The sequence below is a fragment of the Pituophis catenifer genome, unplaced genomic scaffold (genome assembly GCF_029215685.1).
Source record: "Pituophis catenifer annectens isolate HBS135680 unplaced genomic scaffold, rPitCat1.0.hap2 SCAF_2, whole genome shotgun sequence".
Classification (NCBI taxonomy): Eukaryota; Metazoa; Chordata; class Lepidosauria; order Squamata; family Colubridae; genus Pituophis; species Pituophis catenifer.
In genome coordinates this window covers 13904691-13925622 of record NW_027256882.1, presented here as the reverse complement: position 1 = coordinate 13925622, position 20932 = coordinate 13904691, and the positions used below count along the sequence as shown (strand labels likewise).

Genomic DNA, 20932 nt, shown 5'->3' with positions numbered 1-20932 from the left:
CGAAGAGCATCCGTGATGACATCCGGGTGGGTGAGTGGAGCCTCCCGCTGCTGCCACTACCTGTTTGCCCGAACTGGGACGAACTGGTAGAAACCTACCACTGGAGTGAGTCCTTACGAATGATGGAACACAATGGACATTAGTGTTCTTCCGTAACTATTGTGGGAGCTTCAACACTGGAGGCTTTCAAGAAGAGATTGGACTGCCATTTGTTAGAAATGGTGTAGGGTCTTCTGCTTGGGTGGCGGGTTGGACTAGATGACCTACAAGGTCCCTTCCAACTCTGTTAATCTGTTAATCTGTAACTATGCATTTAAATTTCATGCCATTATACAGCCTCCTATCCTTCAACCCAGTGGTGAAATCTAAAATTTGTTACTACCGGTTCTGTGGGTGTGGTTTGGGGGGGTGTAATGTGACTGGGTGGGTGTGGCCAATTTTTTTTTAACTTTTAAAACCATTTTTTCTATAACCTCAAAAAAATGCTTTCAAAAGGCTCTGACGATCCCAGCTGAGTTGCCTGATCGTTAAAGGCATTTAAAAGAAAAAAAGTCCCTGCTGATCAGGCAACTCAGCTGGGATCGTCAGAGGCATTTAAAAAGAAAAAAGGGTTTTTTTCTTTTAAAAGCCTTTGATGATCCTAGCTGAGCCGCATGATCATCAGAGGCTTTTTTTTTTTTAGTTTTAAAAGCATTTTTTTTCGGTGGAAAAGGTTGTAGAAAAAATGCTTTTAAAAGTAAAAAAAAAAGCCTCTGATGATTGTGCGGCTCAGCTGGGATCATCAAAGGCTTTTAAAAGAAAAAAAAGTCCCTGCTGATCAGGCAACTCAACTGGGATCGTCAGAGGCATTTAAAAAGAAAAAAGGGTTTTTTTCTTTTAAAAGCCTTTGATGATCCTAGCTGAGCCGCATGATCATCAGAGGCTTTTTTTTTTTTAGTTTTAAAAGCATTTTTTTTCGGTGGAAGAGGTTGTAGAAAAAATGCTTTTAAAAGTAAAAAAAAAAAGCCTCTGATGATTGTGCGGCTCAGCTGGGATCATCAAAGGCTTTTAAAAGAAAAAAAGTCCCTGCTGATCAGGCAACTCAACTGGGATCGTCAGAGGCATTTAAAAAGAAAAAAGGGGTTTTTTTTTCTTTTAAAAGCCTTTGATGATCCCAGCTGAGCCGCGTGATCATCAGAGGCTTTTTTTTTTTAACTTTTAAAAGCATTTTTTTTCGGCGGAAGAGGTTGTAGAAAAAATGCTTTTAAAAGTAAATAAAAAAGCCTCTGATGATTGTGCGGCTCAGCTGGGCCTGGGGGGGGGGCAGGGATTTTTGCTACCAGTTCTCCGAACCACCCGCCTCCATCGTTACCGGATCAGGTGATCCGGTCCGAACCGGGAGCATTTCACCCCTGCTTCAACCATGATTAATGCTTCCCTGCTCTTTTAGAAACTACATTTGAGATCTACTCTGTTGGTATGATTTCTTTACTCTTCGGGGGGGGGGAGCAATGAGTTCTTACTTTCCACAATGTTTCAATGCATGCGACAGTTTCATTGGCTGGATTTTGTCCAGCTTTGAGTTACAAGAGCCGGAGAGAGAAAGAGGGAAATGAACTTCGGGGTCTGGTAGCTCTTATAGTTCGTTTGCTCTACTGACTATAACTTGAAGGAAACTAGGAAAAAGAGTCCCACAGAATGCGTGTGCGCTAGTGAGTCTGTCATCTGCACCAGGCATCTGTCACTGTCTGGTTTGGCACTGCCACCAATCAAGACAAACACAGACTTCAATGGATAATTAGAACTGCAGAAAAAAACAATTGCTAATCATTTATTTATTTCGCGTATGGCTGGACACACACAATATTAAAACACTTCATTTTTACAGGTTAAAACAATTGAAACAATTTAAAAAAGAGCAGTAAGAAAACCTAAGAGGAAAACAGAAATAACATTTCAGAGTTTCATGTCGAGTTTGGAGATCCAGTCAGTAGCTGCCGTTGTTACGCAGAGGAAGTCCCTAAAATCTCCTGGATACCTTCTGTTAGAGCATTCCCTCACTATATGTTGGATAGTCTGTCGGGGGGCCCCGCAATCGCATTGTGCTGAAGGTGTCTTTCCCCATTTATACAAGGAGTCGGCACACACCCCATGTGACTCCTCTCCTGCGCGAGCTGCATTGGCTTCCGGTGGACTTCCGGGTGCGCTTCAAGGTGTTGGTGATCACCTTTAAAGCGCTCCATGGCTTAGGGCCAGGGTACTTACGGGACCGCCTTCTGCCACCAATAGCCTCCCACCGGCCGGTTCACTCCCACAGAGAGGGCCTCCTCAGGGTGCCTTCGGCTAGACAATGCCGGCTGGCGACCCCCAGGAGGAGAGCCTTCTCTGTGGTGGCACCTACCCTTTGGAACAATCTACCCCCAGAGATACGAGTGATCTCCGACCTCCGGACTTTTCGTCGGGCCCTAAAAACTCATCTCTTTCAGTTAGCCGGTCTCTCTTGATTTTATGATTTTATGGTTGATTTTAAATTTTGATACGGATTTTAAATTGATAAATTTTAAACTATGGGCCAAATTTAATTATTTTAAATCTATTTTTAATCGTACTTTATGTATAAATGTTTTATTTTGGCTGTTCACCGCCCTGAGTCCGAAAGGAAAAGGGCAGTATAGAAATTTGAATAATAAATAAATAATAAATAAATAAATAATTCTATTGTATGTCACCCATATGTGTCGGGGTAGATTAAAACCTGGCGGTATACTATTAGGATTAATATGCTCAGAAATATCTTGAGGGGAATAGCTACTCCACCCTTCCATCCACTTTTGTGTGGTGTTCTAATGATCGGCCAGCAGCTTAAGCGCTGTCAAGAGTGGTGGGTTTCTTGACTTTAATTGGCATCTTAAGAGATCAGGAATGTAGCCATGAATGGGTAGAGAGGAATTTAACAGGATCTTACTATACTCCCGAAGGAGAGCTTCTTGTCGTTGTAGGTGCGGAGGAAGTATGTGACTAAGAACTGGTAGCCAGTAATTAGGTGTAGATTTTATGTACCCAGTAATTAGCTAACCAATCTGCCTTCCATTGAGGACCTGTATACTGTGTGAGCCAGAAAGAGGGCTGTGAAAATATCTACAGACCCCTCACACCCCTGGAGATGTTTCAACTCCTACCCTCAAAACGACGCTATAGAGCACTGCACGTCAGAACAACTAGACACAAGGACAGTTTTTCCACCCATGCCATCACTCTGCTAAACAACTAATTCCCACAACACCACCAAACTATCTAGAAAGGCAGTATTACCATCATTATTCCCATCTTCCCTATTACCTGCCTCCTTATCTTCTTATGACTACAACTTTGTGGCTTGTATCTTACGATTTATATTGTTTCCTTGGTATCCTAGTATGATTTGTGTTGATTGCTTATTTAGTACCCATGACTGTCACTAAGTGTGGATATGTAATGTTTTATGATGAATGCATTTTTTACAATGACTATGATAATGATCTCTCAATTCAATTCAAACCTTCATGGTCAGAGTACAACATGTGTACAATGTGATTGGCCGAGCCTCCCTTCGTGCACGGCCCCAACCCAGTGAATCCTACTAACCATCCTATTTCTCTGTGTGAACCAGGGGTGAAATGCTCCCGGTTCGGACCGGATCGCCTGATCCGGTAGCGATGGTGGCGGGTGGTTCGGAGAACCAGTAGCAAAAATCCCTGCACATCCCCCACCATGCCAGGCTGAGCCGCACAATCATCAGAGGCTTTTTTAAAAAAAACTTTTAAAAATATTTTTTCTACAACCTCTTCTGATGAAAAAATGCTTTTAAAAGTTAAAAAAAAGCCTCTGATGATCGCACTGCTCAGCTGGGATCGTCAGAGGCTTTTCAAAGCATTTTTTTCTGCAACTTCTTGGCCGAAGAGGTGGTAAAAAAAATGCTTTGAAAAGTCTCTGACGATCCCAGCTGAGTTGCCTGATCGGCAGAGGCTTTTCAAAGCATTAGAAAAAATGCTTTGAAAAGTTTAAAAAAAAAAAAAAAAGGTTGGCCACGCCCATCCAGTCACATTACCCACCACCACCACCAAGCTACGCCCACAGAACCGGTAGTAATAAATTTTACATTTCACCCCTGGTGTGAACTTATTGCACATCGCCCTGGCCCCGTAAGTCAATCGTACTATGTTGTTGTAAAGTTATTTTCCATTCAGAAGCCTGACAGCCCACAGATAAAAACTGTTCTTCAGCTTATTTGTGCGGCTCACTATTGTTGTATGTACAGTTGCGAGCTTATGCACTGGAGACAAATTCCTTGTGTGTCTAATCACACTTGGCCAATAAAGAATTCTAATTCTAATTCTAATTTGATCCTTCGTAACACCCCATCTTCCTTCCCTCTGCCGTGAGCTCCTCTAAGATGACAGGCCACCGTGATCCCTAGTACAGGTCTCCTGCGTGAGCAGGGGGTTGGACTAGATGACCTCCAAGATCCCTTCCAACTCTGTTACTGTTACCTATTACCTGTTACTTGTGAACGGCTGATCCAAGCAAGTGGGAGGACTTAGAATGCCTGATGAAAGAAGAGAGAAGAAGGAGAATGCTTGAGCGTAAGAGGGACTCATATCACCATAAGGCTAGTTAGGAAATTGTATACCCCATGCTTTCGATAATAATCAGCTACACATTTACATTTTACATATCTTGGGAACCTTTGGCAAAGTACGGACGTCATCCATGTCAGTGTTGTCCCAAAGGTTCTTTTCCAAGAAGAAACTTCTTGAATGAGAAGCGAAAACGTCTTCAAAGAAAAACCAGACAGTCCACTTGCCTCTTGAAAAAGCACTTTTGGGATTTTTGCAAACTACCTCTTGATACGCTGCTGGTTGGGGTGTTTACAAATGTGATTTGGATGTTTGTTCTGATGCCTACTCGTTGGTTCCTCATCCCCACAACTGTCACAGAAGTAAAAATAGACCTTATTGGATGCCCAGTTGGTCCATTGATTTCATTAAAGAAATCCAAGATTAAAGGAGATCCAGGGTAGATCGAACAGAGATCTGTAGGCATGAATATTTGAATTTGAAAGTGTTGGGGGAAAAAAATCATGGGCTGAAAAGAGGCTGAAATTCAAGAAAATTCAAGGCAATGCCTCCCTTTTCCTCTCTCAGACACACAAAGGATGGATTCCATCAACACTGAATTCCTAATTTTAATAGAACAGAATAACAGAAAAGCAGAGTTGACAGGGACTTTGAAGGTCTTCTACTGCAACCTTCTGCTCAAGCAGGAAACCCTATACCATTCCAGACAAATGATTGTCCAATCTCTCTCGTTGTCAAATAGTCCTGAATTTAACTTCTAGATTTCTATGCAAGCCAACTCTAAACCGGCATTAAAAAAAAAAAAACAAATACACCTCACTTTGAGGTTTTGGCATTTGGAGGAGTGGAGATATTTTTCACTGGTACTCACAACAAAAGCTGGAAGGGAGCCATAATATGGCAGAGATGCTGAATGGAAGGTGATAATGTGACCTCTTTTTTCCCCCCGCAGAGGACAAAAACGGGAGATGTGGTATGTCCTGCCCTTCTTGTTCACCATCCAGGAGATCAACCAGAATCCTAGTCTCTTGCCTAATATCACTCTGGGCTACAAAGTCTATGACATTTATCTCAACAAAGATAAACCTTCTGAAACCTTGCTACACCTGCTTTCAAGTGGAGAAGCCAATATTCCAAATTTTATGTGTGGACGAGAGGAGAATCTGCTAGCGGTTCTTGATGGAGCTGATTCTGACAAGTCCATTCAGATTTCCACGCACTTGAACATTTACAAAATCCCACAGGTAAATATGATGATGAACGACATCTGCCTTGGAATTACAACTGAAAACTCAATATATCGAATGAAACAGAGGAAGAGGAATATTAGGATTTAGTATCCCAGTTAGAATAAATTTTGTTCTCTTTCGGTCCTTCAACTGACCTTTGATACAGCCAAGAAATGGCGAGCCGATAGGATTCCATGCAGTCAAATTCTTATTCAACAAACTATTTGATAGCGTTACAGTATTTTGTTGATGCTGTTACATATTTTGATTTTGCTCCTATTGTTCTACTACATCGGTTCCTTATAGGAAATGATAAGATAGATATTTTAAAATTGAAGTGAGGGAGTGTTATAAAACAGGGATGATATACATGAGTATACAGCAGGGGTGAAATCTACTTACCTTCCCTACCAGTTCAGAAGTGCGTGCCCGCGCCATCATCACATACAATTTTGGACCATCTGCGCATGCATAAAGCCTTCTGCGCATGTACAGAGGGTCAAAAACAGGTTATTCCCTGGTTAAAACTAGGAAGTAATGACATCCGGAAGGCTGGGTGGAGCTTCGCGCTGCCACCGCTACCAGTTCACCAAACCATGTGGCGGCGGCACTACCGGTTCGCCCGAACCGGAGCAAACCGGTAGCATTTCACCCCTGGTGAAATATTTGTTTTTCTTATGCCTTTAATCGGTTTGGTCTGTAATTCCATTCTGCTATCTGGTGTACTGCGTAATGTTCCTGACTGTAAATGGGAATAGCAGAAGGGTTATGAAAGCGTAGACATCTCCGAGATGAATGGATATCATCTTGTGTCTCCGGGAAGGTAGACAAAGTCACAATCACATCTATACAGTTGGGATCCAAAAATCGAACGTTTTCACTTTGTCAAAGTTGGAATAAAACCTAAAATTTATACAGGTTTGGTTTCTTCCCACTAATGATCTTTATTTGATCTTTATCTTTATTTGTCATGATCTTTATTGGTAGAAATGAATGTTCTCAGAGTGTATTTAGAAGTTGAGGTCAGCATAACAGAATAACAGAGTTGGAAGGGACTTTGGAGGTCTTCCCGTCCAACCCCTTTTTCAAGCAGGAGACCCTATACCGTTTCAGACAAGTGGCTGTCCAGTCTTTTCTTAAAAGCCTCCAGTGATAGAGCATCCACAACCTCTGTTGTTCCACTGGTTAATTGTTCTCAATGTCAGGAAACTTCTCCTAGGTTCTAGGTTGAAGCATTAGGCTCAAAAGACATAACCAATCCCGTCTTTTCATTCCAGGTATCCTATACTTTTGTTTCTGAAGCGTTGAGCAGTAAAGCCTTGCTCCCGTTTTTCTACCAGATGGTCCCTGAAGAGGGAATCCAATATTCAGGGATGGTCAAACTCCTCCTTTATTTCAGGTGGACCTCCATCGGCCTCGTTGCTCCAGACACAGACAGTGGAGAGACGTTCCTGAGAACGTTGACGCCACTCCTGGAAATGAAGGGCATCTGCGTCCTTTTCACGCTGACTACCACAAAGCTGGATGCAGATCAAAAGTCCATCTCTCCCGACTTCTTCCTTAAATGGAAGCAAATCAATGTATATATTTCCTTTGTGGAGACCACTTCTGAGTTCATAAGAATGCGTCTGATAGAAAAACTCTTTGAGGAGCTCATAAAACCCGAACAAGGGAAAATTTGGGTTATTACTACAATGAGGGACATCACCTTTGACTTATTTACTGGTTTTCTGACTTTCCACCACACCTATGGGCTTTTTTCCTTCTACATCCAGACCAAAAAGAGGACAACCTACGATGATATTTTTCTCTTTTACTATTCTGCCAGGAACTTTGTCCTGCAAGCATTTCTGTGTTCCTATTCAAAGCATGCCTTGTCGGTGAATGGCTGGGTGAGTTGCAAAGAGAGAGAACACCTGAGGCCTTGGCCCCAGGACCACGTGGAAAAGATACTTTGCCTTGACAGCTACCGCCTCTACAACACCATCTGGGCTGTGGCCCGGGTCTTAAACGCTGCCTATGCCTCCCGATCCAAGTGGAGGGGGAGGAAAAGTGGGAAAGAGTCAGGAATTCAGAGGCTGCAGCCTTGGCAGGTATTTCCTTCTCATCTCTTTTTCTTTCTTCTTTCTTTCTTTCTTTCTTTCTTTCTTTCTTTCTTTCTTTCTTTCTTTCTTCTTCCTTCCTTCCTTCCTTCCTTCCTTCCTTCCTTCCTTCCTTCCTTCCTTCCTTCCTTCCTTCCTTCCTTTCTCTTTCTTTCTTTCTTTCTTTCTTTCTTTCTTTCTTTCTTTCTTTCTTTCTTTCTTTCTCTCTCTTTCTTTCTTTCTATCTTTTCCTTTTCCTTCCTTCCCTTCCTTCCTACCATCTTTCCTCTCTCTCTCTCTCTCTTTCATCTCTATCTCTATCTCATCTCTCTATTTCTCCCTCTCCTACTTCTATTTTTTTCTCTTTTTCCCCTCCCTCCCTCCTTTTCTCTTTTTTCATTTTTTCTTTCATATATACAGACAATGCACATGAATCCCTCAATTCCCTCCCAGGCACCCATACATTGGAATCAGGGGTGGGTTCTAAAATTTTTACTACTGGTTCTGTGGACGTGGCTTATTTTGTGGGCATGGCTTGGTGGGGGGTAATGTGACTGTGTGGGCGTGGCCATGTTTTTTTTTTTAACTTTTAAAAGCATATTTTCTACAACCTTAAGAGATTGCAGAAAAGAATGCTTTTAAAAGCCTCTGACGATCAGGCAACTCAGCTGGGATCGCCAGAGGCTTTTAAAGGCATTTTTTTCCCCTACAACCTCTCTGACAGTTCCAGCTGAGCCGCGCGATCATCAGAAGCTTTTTTTTTTACTTTTAAAAGCATTTTTTTGGCCGAAGAGGTTATAGAAAAAATGCTTTTAAAAGTTTTTTTTAAAAAGCCTCTGATGAGGTGGGCGGGGTAAGCGAGCGACAACCGGGCCAGGGTCTGATTCGGGGGCGTGGCCAGCTAATGTTATTACCGGTTCTCCGAACTACTACAAATGTTTACTACCGGTTCTTGCGAACCGGTGCGAACCGGAAGCAACCCACCACTGATTTGAATCATACGTCACCACCCCTCCCTTTCTGTTTCTGTTGTCTGGCTGCGAGCAAAAGTGCACAGTGGGTTTGGCCATGATCTTTTCCTGTTCTTGGGTAAGAGAGATGTCAGCGACATGCCCTTTTTTTTTTTTTTTTAATTTGATTTATATGCCGCCCTTCTCCGGAGACTCAGGGCGGCTTACAATGCGTTAAGCAATAGCCTTCATACTTTTGTATATTTATACAAAGTCAGCTTATTGCCCCCACAAACTGGGTCCTCATTTCACCTACCTTAGAAAGGATGGAAGGCTGAGTCAACCTTGAGCCTTGGAGAGATTTGAACCAGCAGAAATTGCAGGCAGCTGTGTTAATAACAGGGTGCGTAGACCACTGTACTATCAAGGCTCTTTGAGAGTAGAACCATCTTTGAGTCTGAACTGAGGTGAGAAATGTATTTGTTTACCCTTCTAAATTTATTGCTCAATTGGTTGTTCTAGTTCCATCCTTTTCTGCAAAACTCCCAGTTGTACAACCATACCATGGACGGTATATATTTGGGCCAGGACGGAGCCCTGGCAGCTGACTTTGACCTCATCTACTGGATGAAGTTTCTGAATGGCTCCATCAAGAAAGTAACCTTTGGCAGTCTAGAAAGACGGGGATCCCCAGAGCCCAAGTTTATGATCAATGAGGATGCCATTGTGTGGCCAAAATGGTTTAACCAGGTGGGCGAGCTGTTTTGAGTCCACCACCAGCACCCTGCTTAAAGTCCAGTGGTTAGAATATTTCAACGGGGCTTCTGTCTTAGGTTGTCTGCAGACTTCAGCTGGTTCAACATTGGATGCTTTCATGAAATTCTAATCTTTGCATCTTTTAAGGGTCTCTGCTTGAGCCAATTTAGAATCACAAGCTTGTTTCTTTTGTTCAAAATCCATCTTTATGTTAAGTATTTTTTTTTGTTTGCCATCATTGTATGGGTTGCTTCCTAAACAAGGAAAGTCCTCACTGCTACTCCACCAAATATTAGTGTGTGGCATATTTTTCGACTGCTAATGAGTTCCAAGTAACAACCTCCAAATTAAAAGACTCCGAGACTGTCATCTTTTCAAAGATCCATTTTATTAGCGATGTCATATTGGCACATCTGAGGAAAACCCAAATATGAGATTTCCGGGTTTTCCCTAGCCCAGAGAGAATCCAAAATCCAACCCCTGCACCCAATAGTGCCTTACATGGTCCAATCATTACTTCGTTCCAACTGGAGACTATCCCCAGGCACTCCCTTCCAGGTGCAGAGTAACATGTCTTTTACTTTCAGAGAAAGGAATGTTGTTGAGGCTAATCTTCCACCGCTCCATGAAATTCCCCTCCCAAATTCCCAGGCACTGAATGTGGTAGCCCAGAAGCCTCAAAGAAAAATGGCTTCCAAACTGACAGCTAGCTCCTAGTTGTTCCTGAAAAGCAGAAGTGCTCCACTGTGTTATTTTCTTCATCATTGATTCCAAGGCTGGTTGTTGTATAAGACCATCCTACAGCTTGGAAATGCACAGAATCTATACCTATTGTCTAATCAATGAAGCAAGTATTAATTCTTTTTGGTTTTGTGCTTATCCAGCATGCATCAGCAATAATCTCCCTAAAATCAGTGGTGGATACGAGTTACTTTGGTAATAAGGCCAAAATTGTTACGATACTTTGCACAGTGTGTAAATTGTCCTTCCTATACTACTATGTTGACATGTACACTAAGCTCTGTTGTTGCTCTTCTGTTGCTTCTCCTAAGATACATACAGCCCAGGGGGGAAATCCAGCAGGTTCTGACTGTTACAAGAAATGGTGGATCAGGCCCAATAAAGAGACTTGAGTCATCTGGTAAAATATAACTCTTTTATTTGCAGGTTCATCACATCATCACTTGAATGCATCAGGAACTGGGGTGAGGAGATGTGTGCCCACCTTTTATACCTGTGGGCGGGGATTCAGGTAAGGAGGGGCCTATGGGAGGAGCTGACCAGGTGGGAGTCTGGGTTAACCCCTGCACTACTGCACTATAGCTGATCCCTGGCACGGGCAGAGCATTTATACCTGACAAATCCCCCTCTAAATGCCTGACCCGTGTCTGTAGGCCTGACTGACTAGTTGGTACCCTGGGGTGGATGTTGAGCTTGGAAACTAAGTGTGAGTGTTGTTTGCCTTGTAGGGGTTTCGTGAGTATGTCTGCGGTCTGTTCCTCTGTATCGCAGTGTATGGCTTTTATGAAACCAATTCTGGAGAGCTGTCTAACGTGCTTATATTTTATGTCTATGTGCCTTGACCTTTGTCCTACAGCGTCGGACATGAATATCTCTATGGCGGCTTTGTTATCTTCATATATATTTATTGGGTAAGCTGGTTCTCTCCACACGCTGGCAAGTAGGTCGTCGAACCAGATGAGGTTGTTGGCGGCTTTGGAGAGGCATATGTATTCGGCTTCGGTAGTCGAAGTTGCCACCAGGATTTGTTTGCCTGAGTACCAATGCACTGGGCAGTTATTTAAGTAGAATATGTACCCAGATGTGCTTTTGCGGCCTTTGGTGTCTCCGGCCCAGTCAGCATCAGCGTAGCATGAGAGGATGGGTTCTTCGGATTTTTCAGGCTCTAGGGTTAAGCATGCATTGACACTCTGTTTCAGGTATCTTAGTACCCTTTTCACTGCGTCCCAGTGGTATGTGGTGGGTTTGCTCACGTGCCTGGATAGTAAATTAACGGATAGGGCAATGTCCGGTCTGGTCCAGTTGGCGATATACAGGAGGGAGCCTATGATTGACCTGTACAGCGTGTTGTCTCCAAATTCGGGTGATTCATCATGCATGTTTTTTAGAAAGTCCGCCTGCATGGGTGAATCACATCCCTTGGCGTCTGCCATGTTGCATTTATGGAGCAACTCTTCTATCTTCTCTTTCTGCGACAGTTGGAAACCCTTTGGCGTCTGGTTGACTTGTACTCCCAGGTATCGGTTTATCCTCCCAAGGTACTTTAGGGTGAAATGCTCGCTCAGCCTGCTGGCGAAGGTGTTGCGGTTGGCTTCGTGTTTGCTGATGTATAGAATGTCATCCACGTAAACTAGGATGTATTCTGGTGAGTCCCCCTCTTTCCTGGTGAAGAAACAGTTGTCAGCTATGGTCGCCGTGAATCCCATAGACTTCAGGGCCTCTACCAGGCATTCGTACCACCGTTTGCCTGATTGCTTTAGTCCATACAGGCTCTTATGAAGTAACCAGGTGTCCCCTCTGTTGGTTTCTTTGCTGTGGGGGGCTCTGATGTATATCTCCTTGTCTAGGTTGGCGTGCAGGTAAGCGGTCTGCACATCGAACTGGTGTACTTCCAGCCCTAGCAAGGATGCGATGACTAGGGCGCTCTTGACGCTCTCTGTTCTTACGGTGGGCGAATAGGTGTCTGTGTAATCCTCCGGAAACCTTTGAGCAAACCCCTGGGCAACTAATCTTGCCTTGTATAGGCTTTGGCCCCCCTCTAAGTTCTTGACTTTGAATATCCATCGGGTGCCTATTGTGTTCTTGCCCTCTGGGACTTTGGTGGGGGTGTACACCTCCAGCTTCCTCAGGCTGTCCAGTTCCTTGGCCATGGCTAACTCCCACTTTGCCCTCTCCCCCTGGGGTAGTCTTAGCACCTCTTCGTATGAGTTTGGCGTAACGTGGTTTGCATGCACGTGCATCACGTAATCATTTAACCTTTTTGGCAGCTGGTTTCTGGTCGATCTGACCGGCCTGGTTGCTGCCTGCTCAGTGTCATGCAGATATCTGGCTTCTCTTTGTGTCAGTGATTCGACACTTATCTTGGGATGATTCTCTTTCCATCCCTCAACCTTGATGCCTTGGAGGTCGGGCTTGGGCCTGCTCCCTTCCTGCTTACTCACTGTCTTGTTTTTGTTTTGGGTTTGCTCGATTGGGCTATCCTCCTGCTTGGTGGGTACCTCATTTAGGTGTAACCTGGACCAGTTGGCTTGCTCATGGAATGCCGCTGTTCTGGAGACCACAAACCTATTATTATTGTCCACAAACCTGAAGCCCTTGGTTCCTGGCTCGTACCCCATAAACCTGAGCCTTCTGGACACCTTATCCCCTTTCTTGCGCAACTGCTTGGGTATGTGTACATCAGCCGTTACACCGAACACATGTAGGTGTGCTATCTGCGGCTTCTTGTTATACATGACCTCGTAGGGTGTTTTGTCTATCACACTGGACCATGTTCTATTTAATGTATAGTTGGAGTAGACCAGGGCTTCAGACCAGAAGTGTTGGCCAATTCCCGCGTCCTCTAAGGCGCACCTGACCATCGTTTGCAGCGTGGAGTTCCGTCGTTCTACGACCCCGTTCTGAAAGGCGGAAAACGGGGACGACGTAAAGTGAATCACGCCTTTGGACCTGAGCCAATGTGAGAAGTCCTTAGATAGAAACTCAGACCCTCTGTCGGTCATGATCTGTTTGATCTGTTTGTTGTTTTGGATTTCTACTCTTTTATAGAATTCTTTGAATTTTTGGAAGGCCTCATCCTTTTTTCTTAAGGTGTAGACGAAGCCATATCGACTATGGTCATCCACTATGGTGAGGAAGTACCTTTTTTTATAAGTTATGGATGGCCTTAGGGGCCCTACCAGGTCCATGTGTACTAGGTCGAATATTTGGTTGGCGGCGCGTAATGACTTCTTGGGTCTGGGTTTTACTTTTAGTTTTGAACACTTGCACACCGAGCACTCGAGGTAGTTTTCACAGTTTTTTATTATGGCACCCTCGGTACAATTGGCCATTTTTTGTATCACAGGAAAACTGGCGTGTCCAAGCTTGCGATGCAGCAGGTGGGCACAGTTGTCGTGCATTGGTTTGCCTATTGAGGGTCTCCTTTGGGTGTATTTGTTGTGTTGTGTCTCTGGTGTCGTGTTGTCATTGTTATCTACCTCCCTCCCGTCTACCTGTTCACCCTCAGCCCTGCCTTGGTCAGTGTCTTCTGCATTCTCTGAGCTGGTGTTTATGCTGTGGGCGTAATCCTCACAGAAAGTTATGTATGGTAACCCTTGGTCAATGGTTACTCTCCCTATATCCTTCCCGTCCTTGCTAACCTTCACGTTGCCTTTTGAGAATATCATCTCAATCCCTGATTCCCTGCTAAGTTTTACTGCAGCCAGGATGTTGTGGGGTATCTCTGGGACTAGTAGTACCCCCTCTATTTTCCCTACGCCTGGTAATGTAATTGCCCCTTTGCCTGTTACTCTAACTTGGTTTTGGTCTGCAACTTTGATAGAAAAATCCTCTCTCTTGAATGATGAGAGTAGTTCCTGATTGTATGTGGTGTGGTTGGAGGCTCCCGAGTCCAGGAGCCAAGAGCTGGTGTCTTTGTTTTGGTGTGTGGTGTGTGTGTGCTCCCCTATCCCATATAGGGACCCTGTCCTGCTGTCGCGTGAGCTGTCCCTGTTTCCCTTCCTATCCCTGGGGATGGGTGAGTCTCTACGCCTATACCTATCTTCGGATGTGTGCCTTTCTGTTTGTCTGTACCTATGCTCTGGCCTGCCTCTCTCCCTATAGTTCTTGGGGCAGTCCCTTTTGATGTGTCCCCTCGACCCGCAGATGTAGCACTCGGGCGTGTTGTGTTGTTTCTCTTGGAAGACTACTCTCTTCTCACTCTTGTGTTCTCTGGGAGGGCCGGGGCGGCCCCTCCTCAGATTATCTTCTGCGATGAGCCTGTTGGATAGCCTCTCCACAGACAGCATCCCTAGGCTGACGGTGTCTAAGTGTGTCAGGAAGCTATTCCATGAGTGATCTAAAGAGTTGATTATCACACTCTTCATGATTTGGTCAGAAATAACTTCTCCCCTAAGATGTAGCTCTGCTCTGGTACCGCTTAAGGACACTAGGTGCTCACTCATGGGTGTCCCTGGCTTAAGTCTGGCGGAAAAGAATTCCTTGGAAATTTGTGTGGTGGTGGACACACTCTCACTATAAAACAACCCAAACATTTTCCCTATGATTTCGGATACTGTGAGGTTGTGGCCAATACAGTGGTAAATGGTGGGGGAAATACTGGCAATTAAAAGGTAGAATGCCTTATGGTGCATGCAATCTAGCTCTAAAGTCCATGGTCTCTCAGGGGGGTCATTAATAAAATGAGACATGTTTTCTTTCAGAAATACCACCTGGAGCTGCTGTGACCACTCTAGGATATTGCCCCCATCCATCCTCAACTTGGGAAAGTCAACAGGTAAGTTCCCAGCACTAGTAGTAAAATTACTTACTGCTGGCTGCTGTCCATGGTTCCTTATGTCTCTATAGCAGCAATAGGGCATAGGAACGCTTGCCGGTAATTTAAAAGTCCCGCTTTGTAATTTTTTTCTTTTTTCTTCTTCTAGGCGGAAGAGCGCATGCGCGAAGTCCATTTCAGCTCCGCCGTCGCCGAGGAAGGACCTGTTCATCGCGGCTCCGCTGTGGAGGCCTCTGCCGGTCGGGTAGGCCTCGGCTTCGTACTTGGGGGTCCAGATGTGCTCCTGGGGGCGTCGTCCAGCGGCTGCTTCTCCCGAGTGAAGATCCTGGCGGCGTTGGGGCTCCGGTGACGGCTGTAAGTAGCTGCCCCAATCCATGCGGTCCGGGGTGCGCGGCCTGGGCGATCGGAGGCGCGGTGTCCCTGGGGTGCGAAGATGGGCTGGCGAATCGCCGCGGGCGTCGGTGGCTCTTGGGTGGGCGCTCCGCTGTCCCTCTCCTCGTCTTCCCTTCTGCTTCGGCCTCTCCGGCTTCTCTTTGGTAATTTTGAGGCCTGGGCCGAAGGCGGCGGCAAGGGTCTTCATGGCCCTATCGACTTGCCGCTCGCTGGGGGTGTACCAGGGGTCGGAGTCAGATTCGGTTCCCTCTCCCTGGTCACTTTCATCATTGTTTATGGCCCGGCATTTTTCACGCGCCGGCCATTTTGAATTCTGATCGCTGATTGGTTGGGGGTCGGCCATCTTGTCTGACCATGTGGACAAAGATGGCCGCCGTTTCAAATTTAGAGCGGGGCTTTGGGGCTCGGTGGCCGTTGGAAGTGCCCTTTTGGGCGATCCACTCACCGAGTCCAGCTCCTCAAGTTCAGAGTCCGAGCCCTCTTCGCTCCTTGCCACTTCGCGGTCGATTATGAAGCTCCGCAGGTCGGCAAGGAGGTTCTTGTCACCGGCTCGCTCTTTCAGCAGCTGCAGGACGTCGAGTCGCAGCTTCTCTTCCTCTTGGTCGTGGTGGTGGGCCCTTTTTCCTTTTTCGATCTCCCCCCTTTCTTCCGTCGCTGTGGCTTTGGGGGTGGCTGAGGTTCCTGCCTTCCCTGGCGAGTCCGATGGGTTGCTCTCCCGTTGCTTCGGAGGTGTCGCCATTCTGCAGGTAGGTATGGGTCCTTGTTTTGTGGCTTGGGATCTTTGGGCCTTACCAACCATCCTCTGCTACCATTTTGTTACAAGAAATGGTGGATCAGGCCCAATAAAGAGACTTGAGTCATCTGGTAAAATATAACTCTTTTATTTGCAGGTTCATCACATCATCACTTGAATGCATCAGGAACTGGGGTGAGGAGATGTGTGCCCACCTTTTATACCTGTGGGCGGGGATTCAGGTAAGGAGGGGCCTATGGGAGGAGCTGACCAGGTGGGAGTCTGGGTTAACCCCTGCACTACTGCACTATAGCTGATCCCTGGCACGGGCAGAGCATTTATACCTGACACTGACAGGTTCTGGAGAACCGTTAGCCGAAATTTTGAGCAGTTCGGAGAACCAGTAGAGGAAATTTTGAGTAGTTCGGAGAACTGGCAAATACCACCTCTGGCTGGCCCCAGAGTGGGGTGGGAATGGAGATTTTGCAATATCCTTACCCTGTCACGCCCACCAAGCCATACCCACCAAGCCACACCATGCCCACCAAGCCACGCCCACAGAACCGGTAGTAAAAAATTTGGATTTCACCACTGATATAGCCTAAAATTTAATCCAGAGAAAAAAGCAGATAAAAGAAGAGAAAGCACTATTGAAAAAGCAACTTTGGGGTAAAAGAAGAGAGTAATAAGGAAGCCATCTGTAAGTTTACCAGTTGGGCAATTGCAGATTCTGAGATGAACCAAATTTAGTCTCTCCGTTCTGCGGTGGTTCTCCTCCTACCTCTCTGACCGGTCGCAATCTGTGTTGACAGGGGGGCAGCGGTCGACCCCGAGGCACCTTGCTTGTGGGGTGCCACAAGGGTCGGTCCTCTCGCCCCTTCTGTTCAACATTTATGTAAAGCCGCTGGGTGAGATCATCCGTGGCTTCGGAGTGGAGTTCCATCAGTACGCTGATGACACCCAGCTGTACATCTCCACCCCAGGCCACCCCAATGATGCCCTTGAAGTGATGTCCCAGTGCCTGGAGGCCGTGCGGGCCTGGATGGGGAGAAACAGGCTCCGACTCAACCCCTCCAAGACCGAGTGGCTGTGGCTTCCGGCGTCCCGATATAGCCAGCTGATGCCATCGCTGGCTATTGGGGGTGAATCACTCGCCCCCACGGAGAGGGCTCGTAACTTGGGCGTCCTCCTGGATGCACGGCTGTCTTTGGAAGATCATTTGACGGCCGTGGCCAGGGGGGCTTTCTATCAGGTTCGCCTGATACGCCAGTTGCGCCCCTTTCTAGATCGGGACTCCCTACGCACAGTCACTCAGGCACTCGTCACTTCCCGCCTGGACTACTGCAACGCTCTCTACATGGGGCTCCCCCTGGGGTGCACCCGGAGGCTCCAGCTGGTCCAGAACGCGGCCGCGCGGGGGATTATGGGGGCGACGAGGCGCTCCCATGTGACACCTCTCCTGCGCGAGCTGCACTGGCTCCCGGTGGTCTTCCGGGTGCGCTTCAAGGTGTTGGTGACCACCTTTAAAGCGCTCCATGGCTTAGGGCCGGGGTACTTACGAGACCGCCTTCTGCCACCAATAGCCTCCCACCGGCCAGTGCGCTCACACAGAGTCGGCCTCCTCAGGGTGCCGTCCGCCAGACAATGTCGGCTGGCGACCCCCAGGGGGAGAGCCTTCTCTGTGGTGGCGCCTACCCTCTGGAACAACCTCCCCCCAGAGTTACGCACAATCACAGACCTCCGGATTTTTCGTCGGGCCCTGAAAACCCATTTATTTCAACTAGCTGGGCTGGCTTGAGTCAAATTTTAAACTGATTTTAAATTGAAATTGTTTTAATCACGGCCAAAAGATTTAATTATTTTAATTAGTTTTTAGATTTTGTATGTTTTGTATGTATGTCTTGTTTTTATTTTCGGCTGTTCACCACCCTGAGTCCTATATTGGAGAAGGGCGGTATAGAAATTTAAACAAACAAATAAATAAATAAATAAATAAATAATAAATGATCCCTAAACTACATTCAGGAGATGCGGTGGCTCAGTGGCTAAGACGCTGAGCTTGTCGATCGAAAGGTCGGCAGTTCAGCGGTTCGAATCCCTAGTGCAGCGTAACAGGATGAGCTCCCGTTACTTGTCCCAGCTTCTGCCAACCTACCAGTTCGAAAGCACGTAAAAAATGCAAGTAGAAAAATAGGGACCACCTTTGGTGGGAAATTAACAGCATTCAGTGTGCCTTTGGTGTTTAGTCATGCTGGCCACATGACCACGGAGACATCTTCGGACAGCACTGGCCCTTCGGCTTTGAAACGGAGATGGGCACCACCCCCTAGAGTTGAGAATGACTAGCACATATGTACGAGGGGAACCTTTACCTTTTAAACTACATTCATTAACATCTTTTTTTTAAATATGTTTAGCCCATGCCCTCTTCCAGGTGTGTGGAACGCTGTTGCCCTGGATGAGTCAAGCTGGCTCCAGAAGGACAACCAGTTTGTTGCTATGAATGTGTTCCCTGTGCAGATGGAACCATCTCCATTCAGGAAGGTGAGTATTCTAGAAAGAGGATCAATCAGTTCTATATCCCATCAGCCTCTGCACATTCTCGTGTCTGTGTCCAATGGAGTCTTTGTCACTGGAGTTATGGCTGAAGGGGGTTCAGAGTAAGACATGATGGGTACATGGAGAATAAATCACAGGGAAACCTTGTGCAAAATTAGTGGTTGTGTCTAATCAGAATTCTGTTGGTGTCATCAACCAAAGCAATAAAGATAACAATTATCCATAATACAAAATAAGTTTTTTTTATCTTATATCCCATTTTGTTTTGCTCTCTTCATGGCTCCAATATATTGTCTTCACTAATACACCCTTTCATCTTCCGTCTCTGATGTAAAGGTAAAGGTTCCCCTTGCACATATGTGCTAGTCGTTCCCGACTCTAGGGTGCAGTGCTCATCTCTGTTTCAAAGCCGAAGAGCCAGCGCTGTCCGAAGACATATCTCTGTGGTCATGTGGCATGACTAAACGCTGGCTGCTGAACCGCTGAACTGCCAACATTTCTGATCGACAAGCTCAGCGTCTTAGCCACTGAGCTACCGCGTCTGATGTATCAGCCCCCAAATTATGACTGAACATATATGAATAACCCTGACTGCTCTTTGGAAGGACAGATGTTGAAACAGTAGCACAAACACTTTGGCAACCAAATGAGAAGAGAGGGCTCATAGGAAAAGACCCTGATGTTGAGAAAGATTGAGGGCAAAAGGAGAAAGGGATGACAGAGGATGACAGTGGATGACAGAGGACAGGGTTAGATAGTGTCATCGATGCAACAAAGATGAATTTGAGCTAACTCTGGGATACAGTGGAGGATAAGGGAGGGCTATGGTCCATGGAGTCACGAAGAGTTGGACACAAGTTAAGTGAGTGAACAACAGTATATGAACTGTTGGGAATCAACCCATATTTCTGGCAAAAAGGCACCCAAATGAATGAAACAATGGGTGAGTCAGTGAATATAAAATGAAAAATGATTTGGTGTTATTTGTTTTGTAGATGCAGACCTGTGCATCAAATGCCCCAATGATCATCACCCAAACGAAGATCAAGATCGATGTATCCCTAAGATTACAGTCTTCTTCCATTACAGAGAAACTTTGGGCATTATCATGGCTTCCTTTGCTTTATTCTTATCCTTAATCACTGGGTTCATTTTAGGAATCTTTATTAAATATTTGGAGACCCCGATAGTCAAAGCCAATAACCGGGACGTTTCCTACATCATCCTCACTTCCCTCCTGCTTTCCTTCTTGTCCACTTTTCTCTTCATTGGGCGACCAAGCAAAGCCACCTGCCTCCTCCGACAAACAGCCTTCAGCATCATCTTCTCAGTGGCTGTCTCTTCCATCCTGGCCAAAACGATCACGGTGGTGCTGGCTTTCCTGGCCACAAAGCCAGGGAAGAGGATGAACAGATGGCTTGGGAAGAGTTTTGCCAACTCCATTGTCCTTTCTTGTTCTGCTGTCCAGATAATCATTTGCTCCATCTGGCTCAGTGTCTCTCCACCTTTTCCTGACTCTGACATGCACTCCCAACCCAGAGAGATCACCCTGCAATGCAATGAAGGCTCTGTCGCCATGTTTTATGTTGCCCTTGAGTACATGGGCTTCCTGGCCGCCATCTGCTTCACGGTGGCTTTCCTGGCCAGGAATCTGCCTGGGGCCTTCAACGAAGCCAAGCTGATCACCTTCAGCATGCTGGTCTTCTGCAGCGTTTGGCTGTCCTTTGTGCCAGCCTATCAGAGCACCAAGGGGAAGTCCATGGTGGCTGTGCAAGTCTTCTCCATCTTAGCCTCCAGCGGTGGTCTGTTGGTCTGCATCTTCTTCCCCAAGTGCTACATTATCATCCTAAGGCCTGATCTGAATACAAAAGATCACCTGGCCACAAAAAGGAAAGATGGCACCTGAATCTGAAATATTTATTCTGAAGAAGAAATACTCCTTCGAACTTAAATGCTGCTAAAATAAACAATTCCGTTTTGTTTTCATTATAGAACTCTAGAGAAGAAGTCGTCAAATATGCTGAGCTGGCTAACAACCATTTATTTCCTCTTACTATTTACTTTGAATTTTCATCTTTTAACATTTATTTATTTATTATTTATTTATTTAATCAAATT

General features: G+C 45.8%; 1 protein-coding gene across 1 annotated transcript; it reads left to right on the top strand.

Moving 5' to 3' along the window:
- The first annotated feature begins 15 nt into the window (after positions 1 to 15).
- Positions 16 to 20720, top strand: LOC139309877 (vomeronasal type-2 receptor 26-like). Its single transcript, XM_070934072.1, has 7 exons — positions 16 to 26; positions 5548 to 5839; positions 7102 to 7917; positions 9378 to 9605; positions 18796 to 18799; positions 19810 to 20410; positions 20462 to 20720. Exons 1-7 carry the CDS (start codon positions 16 to 18, stop codon positions 20718 to 20720), a joined length of 2211 nt encoding a protein of 736 aa, XP_070790173.1.
- The last annotated feature ends 212 nt before the right edge of the window (positions 20721 to 20932 follow it).